This window comes from Oncorhynchus nerka, linkage group LG7 (assembly GCF_034236695.1).
Source record: "Oncorhynchus nerka isolate Pitt River linkage group LG7, Oner_Uvic_2.0, whole genome shotgun sequence".
Lineage (NCBI taxonomy): Eukaryota > Metazoa > Chordata > Actinopteri > Salmoniformes > Salmonidae > Oncorhynchus > Oncorhynchus nerka.
Window position 1 is genome coordinate 53,691,134 of NC_088402.1, and position 11,425 is coordinate 53,702,558.

Sequence of the window (11,425 nt, forward strand, 5' to 3'; positions counted from 1 at the left end):
ATGCTTTGTTGCGAAATAGGAAGCCGATTCTAGATGTAATTTTGGATTGGAGATGCTCAATGTGGGTCTGGAAGGAGAGTTTACAGTCTAGCCAGACACCTAGGTATTTGTAGTTGTCCACATATTCTCGGTCAGAACCATCCAGAGTAGTGATGCTGGACGGGCGGGCAGGTGCGGGCAGCGATCGGTTGAAGAGCATGCGTATAGTTTTACTTGCATTTAAGAGCAGTTGGAGGCCACGGAAGGAGAGTTGTATGGCATTGAAGCTCGTCTGGAGGTTAGTTAGCACATTGTCTAAAGAAGGGCCAGATGTATACAGAATGGTGTCGTCTGCGTAGAGGTGGATCAGAGAATCACCAGCAGCAAGAGCGACATCATTGGTTTATACAGAGAAGCAGGTCGGCCCGAGAATTGAACCCTTTGGCACCCCCAAAGAGACTGCCAGAGGTCCGGACAACAGGCCCTCCGATTTGACACACTGAACTCTATCTGAGAAGTAGTTGGTGAACCAGGCGAGGCAGTCATTAGAGACACCAAGGCTGTTGAGTCTGCCGATAAGAATGTGGTGATTGACAGAGTCGAAAGCCTTGGCCAGGTCGCTGAATACGGCTGCACAGTATGGTCTCTTATCGATGGCAGTTATGATATCGTTTAGGACCTTGAGCGTGGCTGAGGTGCACCCATAACCAGCTCGGAAGCCAGATTGCATATCGGAGAAGGTACAGTGGGATTCAAAATGGTCAGTGATCTGTTTGTTAACTTGGCTTTCGAAGACCTTAGAAAGGCAGGGTAGGATAGATAGAGGTCTGTAGCAGTTTGGGTCTAGAGCGTCTCCCCCTTTGAAGAGGGGGATGACCGCGGGAGCTTTCCAATCTTTGGGGATCTCAGACGATACGAAAGAGAGGTTGAACAGGCTAGTAATAGGGGTTGCAACAATTTTGGCAGATAATTTTAGAAAGAGAGGGTCCAGATTGTCTAGTCCAGCTGATTTGTAGGGGTCCAGATTTTGCAGCTCTCTAAGAACATCAGCTTTCTGGATTTGGGTGAAGGAGAAATAGGGGAGGCTTGGCGAGTTGCTGTGGGGGGTGCAGGGCAGGTAACCGGGGTAGGGGTAGCCAGGTGGAAAGCATGGCCAGCCGTAGATAAATGCTTCTTGAAATACTCAATTATAGTGGATTTATCAGTGATGATAGTGTTTCCAAGCCTCAGTGCAGTGGGCAGCTGGGAGGAGGTGCTCTTATTCTTCATGGACTTTACAGTGCCCCAGAAGTGTTTTGAGTTTGTGCTACAGGATGCAAATTTCTGTTTGAAAAAGCTAGCCTTTAGCTTTCCTAACTGCTTGTGAATATTGGTTCCTAACTTCCCTGAAAAGTTGCATATCACAGGGTCTATTTGATGCTAATGCAGTATGCCACAGGATGTTTTTGTGCTGGTCAAGGGCAGTCAGGTCTGGAGTGAACCAAGGGCTATATCTGTTCTTAGTTCTATTTTTTTTGAATGGGACATGCTTATTTAAGATGGTGAGGAAGGCATTTTTAAAGAATAACCAGGCATCCTCTACTGACGGGATGAGGTCAATATCCTTCCAGGATACCCGGGCCAGGTCAATTAGAAAGGCCTGCTCGCTGAAGTGTTTTAGGGAGCATTTGATAGTGATGAGGGGTGGTCGTTTGACCTCAGACCCATAGCGGATGCAGGCAATGAGGCAGTGATCGATGAGATCTTGGTTGAAGACAGCAGAGGTGTATTTCGAGGGCAAGTTGGTTAGGATGATATCTATGAGGGTGCTCGTGTTTACGGATTTGGGGTTGTACCTGGTAGGTTCATTGATCATTTGTGTGAGATTGAGGGCATCAAGCTTAGATTGTAGGATGGCCGGGGTGTTAAGCATGTCCCAGTTTAGCTCACCTAGCAGCACAAGCTCTGAAGATAGACAGGGCAATCAATTCACATATGTTGTCCAGGGCACAGCTGGGGGTAGTGGGTGGTCTATAGCAAGCGGCAACGGTGAGAAACTTGTTTCTGGAAAGGTGGATTTTTAGAAGTAGAAGCTCGAAATTGTATGGGCACAGACCTGGATAGTATAACAGAACTCCGTAGGCTATCTCTGCAGTAGATTGTCACTCCTCCTCCTTTGGCAGTTCTATCTTGTCAGAAGATTTTATAGTTATGGATGGACATTTCTGGGGTTTTAGTGGTCTTCCTAAACCAGGATTCAGATACGGCTAGGACATCTGGGTTGGAAGAGTGTGCTAAGGCAGTGAATAAAACAAACTTGGGGGAGTGCCAAGATGGAGGCAGGGTTCAACACAGTGCTTCCAACAAGTCATCTAGTGTTTACAAATCATTGGTGATAATCTACTGTATGACCCATAACATTTAATTTTTACAGTAGGCCTTCTACAATAAGGACTCCGTGAATGAGTGTCTACCACCAGAGGGGGCAATGAAAGATGGTCTGCTGCATTAGAGTGTCTGAATGAATAAGCATCGAACAAAGCATGAATTTGTCCTTTGGACATTCAGAATTAAGTCCAAGAAGACATGAGCTCCTCCTATCAATTTATTCTTAGGTTGATGTGATATACTATCCCTATCAACCCCATTTCTGAAAAGTCCTTGATTTAGTCTGGTCTGGCACTGGCAGTATTACTGTCAATTGACTAGACAAAGTGGAGCCTCAGCTGGTGATATGGGGCACCCTTGGCACTGAAAGTAGACACTCCACCACCAAAGGCTCTGGCCCCTATCACTCCAATGGTAAGGGGTCACATGAAGATCCTCTATCGTTCTGCCCTTCTGAATCAGCATCAGCCCATGTACTATGCTGCATCCTTTCAGCAATACCGTACCATGAGCCAGTCAATAAGAGGAGTACTTCACATTCACCTATGCATTTTTCATGCCACCATTGTTCTAAAACCACAGAATAATGCTCAAGGGTCTTACCTATCAGAGCATGCATGCACCATAATATCATTTAATTTAGAGACAACAGGCATATTTTCTGTGTAATCAAACAAATGGTTGATACATTTTATATTTATTTCAGGACAGGGACTTGATTGGTGGGATACCACAGATTTGGGAGGAGGGAAGGCTGTAGCTTGATGTTGTGCCACTGAATCAGGGGCACAGTTCACTGATCAGGCACAAAGCTCTAAGACCGGCAGTATCCTCTGATGCTACTGAGCAGATCTAGGTCATCTCCCACACATGCTCCCAGAAGGCAAGACGTGACATTGTACCGCTGTCCCTAACACGGAGAGCTCTTGCTTGTTGTGCATGTCATACTGTGATGAACAGCAGACAAATTAATATGCTACATCCGCTTTGGGACTGCCATGATGCAGCTCCTCCATTTTGTCAGAGCAGAAGACTAGCTTTCAGTGGCAGCACAGGGTAGAGAGATCCTAATTAGCTTGTCATCCGCGGTCATATTCAAGTGTTCCAGCAAGACTCATTAATGACATTTATTGGGTTATTGTCATGCTACTACAATGTTAATAATATTATCAGTATTATAATATAGTTGTGGTAGTGGAATAGCAAGAGCAGCAAATAGCTAAAATACTTGTTTTTCTGCTGCAACTCTTTTTGCTCAGATCATGAGATGAAATGGTGAAATGTCCTTTTGAATCTTTGTGCACGCAGGACTGGTGAGATAAAACGAGAGAACCTCCAAGTATCTGTGACATTAATGAAGGAGGTGGACGACGGGAACGCGGTTTACATAATAGGGTGAGGCTTGCATGGAGATTCCAATTGCTGCCTCTGATATCAGAGCCACAGCAGCAAACCTAAATACTCCTCCATCCCCGCGCCTCCTCACACACAGAGACTGCCACTACCTCTCTTCTCAGTCTGAAGCCCTGTAAGCGTAACAGATATTTTTAGGCCATAGAGTGATTACTGTGTTTATGCACGTGTCACTTTGCATGCGTCCCTGGCTGTGTCGAGTCTGTGTGCACACGTGTAAGTTGTGTTCATGTTTCATAGTGGATCCAAGTCAAGAATTAAAAATGATATATGTGTGTGTGTGTGTGTGTGTGTGTGTGTGTCTGTGTGTTTATTTTTTCCTATGTGAATTGCATGTCATTGTCAACCATTTTGTATAAGCAGCAGATTGCAGTTTTCAATTCTAAACAAAAAGGCTCTGTTTTTTTCTCAATCCAGGACACTATATTTTTCTCTTAGATCCCTCCCTGTTGTTAGGGCGCTAGATTGGTTCAAGTGGCTTCCCTTTTCATCCAGTGGGATTTTCAGACAGACAACCTGAGTTCCTTTTGAGTCTTGCCACCCAATTATTGTGGCCATGGCAACTATCTGAGACTTTTCCCCCCAGTTGGTTGTTAGCAGGCTATACGCCAACAGTATCTTTCCCCCTTCACATATCCCTCTCTCATCTTTGCTGAATTAATCCTCGCCTCTGTAACCCGAAGCTAAATTGGTCATCGCAACAACCAATTTGATGCCATCTCAGTAATAATGTCTGAAGATCATTTTTTTTCTGAAGTTCCAAATGTGCAAATACAGATAGAGAACAAAATGTTTTTGTTTTCAGATTTGTTTGCACATTTCACTGAATTCAAACCCATGTTCCATTATGAAGGTGCAGTTGCTGTTAATGTGAATCCAGTTGGTTGTGTGTGTGTGTGTGTGTGTGTGTGTGTGTGTGTGTGTGTGTGTGTGTGTGTGTGTGTGTGTGTGTGTGTGTGTGTGTGTGTGTGTGTGTGTGTGTGTGTGACATTTGCAGCCTATCCTCTGTCCCAGTATTAGCCCAGGGTTTTGCACATGATGGGGGAGGGAAGCTTAGTCACTGAGATGCCCAAAGGACTCTCCCGGGAATATTCTTTCCTCACTATCCTCCACTAAACACACACACACACACACACACACACATGTGCCTCCACACACATATAGAGATGAGCCCTATCTCACAAGGGTGGGTGAGCCACATGCACACACACACATATACATACACGTACACATACACACACTGTGCATGCCTGAACACAAATGGTAGCATGGCAAAGCAGCCTATGCCAAGCATAAAAATATGTGGAACTTTCTCTGTCCTCTGGGTTGATACTAAATTTCGAGCTTTCATTGTCTTTCACGTTTTTGTCTCTTACCAATGCACAATTCAACACGAGCAAAATGGCAGTTGCGTCTTTCATTAATTGTCATAATATATTCCAACAGAAGGAAACATTAGAAATGCTTTGAAGTCCTCTTCTTCAACAATGTGCTCGAGCACATTTTGCATACGCAGGCACCAAAACCTGACGACAGTAATACTGCAATGCGTTGTGAGGTGTCGGAACCGATTACGAGGGAAAATATGAGGTGCCTCTTATCATCTGAGGGATTACTGTTGGAGGCATCAAATGTTTCAGAGATTTAGCCTATTCTTCTTCATTTTCTTAAATATTTCTGCATTTTAATGTCATATCGTAATTTGGGAGTTATAAAGCAGACGCACATGACATGGGTGTTGAATCAAACTAAAATGCCACGCGTATTCCAGACACCTGACATAATATATTAGCCATTTGGTTTCCAGGCCACCTAACCATGAGGAATTGAGTCATTCTGAGTAGGCTACATTGGAAATATAATGTAAAACTACAGGGGGCATTTAAAATGTACTAGGCTAACAAATAATTTACCATATTAAAACAAGTTTTGTTTTGCTATAAATTAGGCTACATTAAAAAAAATGTTTTAAGTGCATTGGCTACTTGGGTCAAAGGGGCATGAAACACAACTTTGGATCCAAATTCGTATAGCAATTAAACTAAAACACAAAAATAAATAATCTAACGAATATACTAGGCTTTGATATTTAAATATTTTATATTTACTCCATAAATATTAAAGTGATTTTACACCTCTGATATTTGTTTTTGCATTAGGAATAAAAAGACTAAGACAGTGTGTGTGTGAGATATAGGCCTATGAATGGTTCGCAGTGTAACTCCCTACTGTCTGATTTTGAAACGAACATACGTGTCTGCAATTAGAAACTAGATTGATACGAAACTAATATTACCTCTGCCGGATCAATACAATCATAACGAAAAATATTGGAACAAATAATGAATCAAATTGAAAAAAAAAATGAAAAAAAAACAAACAAAATAATTAAGCCTAATCAAATATGCAAAATTAGCTTATTCGAATAAGTAAAATATTTGGTATAAATGAAGCGTAGGAGCTAGCATCCATGCCTCTGGTAACAAACACCCTTTTCTCCTTCCAAAATCTCAAAGTAATCTCTTTCTCTCTCTCTCTCTCTGTCACTCACTCACGCACTCTCTCACTCTCTCACATACACACACACCGCTTCAGAACCATGAGGGGTTTGTGCATGCTGAGCAAGTCATTGCATTGGCAGTCTATGAGGACACGTGCCTAGTCCCCCTCTAAGATTCTACGGCTTGTGGTTTGCACTTGTCACGGCTATAGCAAAACTGAGCGCAACATCAAGACCAACACCGACAACTGCATGGAGAGGTCAGAAACAGGGACATTCGATCACATTAAGTAACATGATCAATTTGAATGAGGAGGAATTGTTTTACTTCGTTTCTTCTGATGCCAAGAAAGTGACAGGAGGGATTTGAGAGTGACATGGATAATCAAGACCAACAGACGGGATTTTAAACGACAGCCTGTGTGGATGTAACGGTTGGGCAGCCGTTAAGAGCAACGTCGATACGTCTTGGCAACAGGCATGATTATATTTCTCTCACAGCAGCAGCAGCCAAAATAGCTCATAAGCACACTGCATGTATTTATTCAACCATTTTCAAAGTTGATCCAATGAATATCTGAAGATTCACATTTGATCTCACAACAATGGCTCACTTAATTCGACACAAGATCGGCAACAAGCTGACCAATGCAGCCAACACGGTGTCCAATAAGTCTCAGGCCAAGGTCAGCGGAGTGTTCGCCAGACTGGGTTTCCAGGCCGCTACAGATGAAGAGGGTCTGGGGTTCGCGGACTGCGATGACTTGGACTATGACTACAGGCAGGGGATGCAGATGGACATCATGCAGGGCGACGAGGAAGGGGGAGAGATGGACGGAGGAGACGAGTTGATGGAGGGAGACAGCCACTACCAGAGAGATGGCACCGGCCCATCACCCTCCTCCATCAAGAACACTGGGGCGTGTAACGAGTTGGCATCAGAGGTCAAACCCAAAATTACGTCTTGGGAAGCGGGGTGGAACGTCACCAATGCCATTCAGGTAGAAATGATTTGAAGAATGACATGAACATATTATCACTACGTCAATGTAGGCCTTTTGTCAACAATCGCCTTGGAATATACGCCATACATATCATTTCAGAGCACAATGCATTGCGCTATATCATTCAGAAGACCCCAATCTCCATTCTACAAAAACCCGAAACAGACCTTTAAAACGACTATAATTTTTCACATTCACATGTAAAAATAGACTTTCATTTATTTCTTCCAGATAAATGAATTGTCCTATTTTATGGCTTCTTATTTCAAAATCCCTAATTTAAAACGAGTGATTCCTATATATATATATATATATATTTAAACATAAACAATGGCATTTGCCTTCATTTCATCAGACGAGGATGTCAATTAACTACGAAGCATTTTGAGATTTTCAAGGAAAATAGGGATCTATTCTAGATAGCCTATTTCCTATCAGTAAAAAACAGACCCAACTCCATCTGGAATGAATACAATTATTTGGATTAGCCTCAGGCACAATAAGGACCATTTCATTATTCTTGATAACATTTCACAGTGGATTATATCAAATAAATCCGGTCTTGGTGAGGAAATATCTTAGTTTTTACATTTTAAATTAATATCAACAAAAAATAAGCATCGTTTCAAATCAAATTCCAATTCTGAGCCTGCACGCTTAGTGGCCCGACAGATCTATACTTTTTTCTCTCAACTCCAATCGTTACATTTAGGTTTTCACACATATGATTATGCAAATAAATGCTGTTTGTTATAATTATGCAACTTTGAATGTCATTCATTTCTTGTATATGTGGGGCGGGGAGCCTGTCACTTCGATAAGACCATGACCATTACGACTCAACTGTGCTTGTGTATCCGCAGGGGATGTTCGTCCTTGGGTTACCCTACGCCATTCTTCACGGAGGATACCTCGGACTCTTTCTAATCATATTTGCGGCTGTTGTATGTTGTTACACCGGAAAGATTCTTATTGCGTGTCTGTATGAGGAGAACGAGGATGGAATTCTGGTGCGCGTGAGGGACTCCTACGTGGACATCGCCAACGCATGCTGCCAGCCACGGTTCCCGTCTCTGGGCGGGCATATCGTTAACGTTGCTCAGATCATTGAGTTGGTCATGACCTGTATCCTGTACGTAGTGGTCAGTGGCAACCTGATGGTCAACAGCTTCCCCAATCTGCCGGTCTCGCAGAAGGCCTGGTCTGTAGTCGCCACGGCCGCCCTCTTGCCTTGCGCGTTCCTCAAGAGCCTCAAGGCGGTGTCCAAGTTCAGCTTGCTTTGCACTATCGCGCACTTCGTCATCAACATCCTGGTAATAGCCTACTGCCTCTCCAGAGCCCGCGATTGGGCCTGGGACAAAGTCAAATTCTATATTGATGTCAAGAAGTTCCCCATCTCCATTGGCATCATCGTCTTCAGCTACACGTCCCAGATCTTCCTGCCCTCGCTGGAGGGGAACATGCAGAGGCCAAGCGAGTTCCACTGCATGATGGACTGGACCCACATTGGAGCCTGCGTCCTGAAGGGCCTGTTCGCTCTGGTGGCCTACTTGACTTGGGCAGATGCCACCAAAGAGGTCATCACGGACAACCTGCCGTCCACCATCAGAGCGGTGGTCAACCTATTCCTTGTGTCTAAGGCCTTGCTGTCATATCCGCTGCCATTCTTCGCTGCTGTAGAGGTCTTGGAGAAGTCTTTTTTCCAGGATGGAGGGCGCGCCATATTCCCTGACTGTTATGGCCCGGGAGGGAGGATTAAGTCCTGGGGACTGGGCCTCCGGTGCATCCTGGTGGTGTTCACGTTGATCATGGCCATCTTTGTCCCTCACTTCGCACTCCTCATGGGCCTCACCGGGAGTCTTACCGGCGCCGGGTTGTGCTTCCTTCTCCCAGCTCTCTTTCATCTAAAGCTGATGTGGAGGAAACTTTTATGGCACCACGTGTTCTTTGACGTCGCCATATTTGTCATAGGGGGGATATGCAGCATTTCTGGTTGTATTCACTCAGTAGAAGGGCTCATCGAGGCATTCAAATATGGAGTCGAAGAATAAGAACGTTCTACCTCTGTAGCTCATACCTTAAATTTGGTCATACTCTCATCAATCATAGGCGCGTAATGACAGACTGATTGACAGCGCATAAGGGATACTGTGTAATTGTTTTACTTTGTTTTTTTGTTTTGCCTTCTTGATGACAATGTGCAATAATCAAATGTATAATCATAGTGTAGAGTATTCAGTGCTGAAATGTTGTGTTATCTAGGAAGGGGGTAATGCAGTGTCCTTGGAGAATGGATCGTCTCTGAAGCAGTGAATATCATGCAAGGTTCGATCAGGCAAGGTTAGCACAGCCCATGTGAAAATGAGCTGTGCATAGGCCTCACGTATGTGTGGATGTGTTGATATCTGCATTGAGAATGAGTTTATTCGCGTTTTATTTTTGGTTTCTAGCTGCTAAATAATTAGATAATAATCTCATGCCAGATCCAGTCGATTTAAAGATAAAACACGCTCGGGGCACCCACGTGGGATGGAGCTATAGGATAAATGTAGTTGGTTAATCAAAATATTTCGATTAGTTTTCAACTGTACTTGGTTTTTGGTGTTTCAAGTGTCATTATGGATGAAGTGAATTATTGCAGTGCAAACCAGTGGCTCTAAATATTTATATGAAACCATCTGTCCTTCTGTAGTCTACCTATCTGTTGAACGTGAATTGTGCTTTCGTTTAATTTATTATGACGTGTAAGAAAAGAGTATGTGTTGAATTAGCAGAGAAATGAATCGAATATTTTATGCGTTATGTTCATATCTTTGGATTCGTTATATGTCTATAATTTGTGCACGCTCATGTTTGTGGGAAAAAATATATATATGGGTGAATAAAATCTATGTTTTTATGGATGAATATAGAACGTTTGGAGGGTTTTCTGTAAAACGGTCAAACGGAAGCAGAGTCTGTGGATTAGGAAGGAAATATGTTGTTGTGTGGAGGAGGATTCTGCTAATTATCACAGGTTCACTCACCTCACATGCACATGTGCATTGTCTGCCTGTATGCTTAGACTCAACATGCATTCAAATGTTCAAAATGTACTTGAATCATGTTGTAGCCGTAACACGCCATATATTTTATTGAACCTTTATTTAACTTGGCAAGTCTTACAAATTCTTATTTACAATGACGGGCTACCCCGGTCAAACCCTAACCCGGACGACGCTGTGCCGATTGTGCGCCGCCCTATGGGACTCCCAATCACGGCCGGTTGTGATACAGCCTAGAATCGAAATATGGTCTGTAGTGACGCCTTTAGCACTGAGATGCAGTGCCTTAGACCGCTGCGCCACTCCGGATCCCATATATTAAGCATAACAAATATGATTTGAAATGACATTATTCTGCACTGTAAAAAGCACCACATCTTTAATTTCCTGATTTGCAATAGTAACAATAGTAAGAATTCTTCTCATAATGAGGATGTTCTGGTATGGGTCCCACATGATGCTTGTGAAAGTTATGATGCTCTTATAACTAGGGGTCAGCATTGGAAACTTTGGGGACCTTAGTGGACCAAAAATTAAAAGACATACCCCCAGATAGCATATGATAGCAACATGTGTAGAATTGCAGGAAATTAGCTTTACAACTACAAACATTTCTCTCAAGCCTCACTGTACCTGACCACTCACCGAAGAGGATAGGTGTTCAACAGTTTCAATGAAAAGGAAGCTATGATCCCATATTGATGTCACCTGTTAAATCCACTTCAATCAGTGTAGATGAAGGCGATTAGACAGGTTAAACAAGGATTTTTAAGCCTTGAGACAATGGAAACATGGATTGTGGGAGAGGGTGAATGGGCATAACAAAATATTTAAGTGCCTTCGAACGGGGTATGGTAGTAGGTGCCAGGCGCACCGGTATTAGTGTGTCAAGAACTGCAGCGCTGATGGGTTATTCACGCTCAAAAGTTTCCCGTGTGTATCATGAATGGTATACCACCAAAAGGACATCCAGCCAACTTAACACAAATGTGGGAAGCATTGGAGTCAACATGGGCCAATATCCCTGTGGAACACTTTCAACACCTTGTAGAGTCCATGCCCTGACGAATTGAGGCTGTTCTGTGTGCCAAAAGGTGTGCAACTCAATATAAGGAAGG

The 11,425-nt window shown here is 43.3% G+C and overlaps 1 protein-coding gene across 1 annotated transcript; it reads left to right on the forward strand.

The window, feature by feature from the left end:
- The first annotated feature begins 6,407 nt into the window (after nt 1–6,407).
- Nucleotides 6,408–10,153, forward strand: LOC115132779 (vesicular inhibitory amino acid transporter-like). The gene is made up of 2 exons (XM_029665518.2): nt 6,408–7,260; nt 8,127–10,153. The coding sequence occupies exons 1-2, from the start codon at nt 6,865–6,867 to the stop codon at nt 9,312–9,314; spliced, it is 1,584 nt and encodes a 527-aa protein (XP_029521378.1). The 5' UTR covers nt 6,408–6,864; the 3' UTR covers nt 9,315–10,153.
- Nucleotides 10,154–11,425: the final 1,272 nt, after the last annotated feature.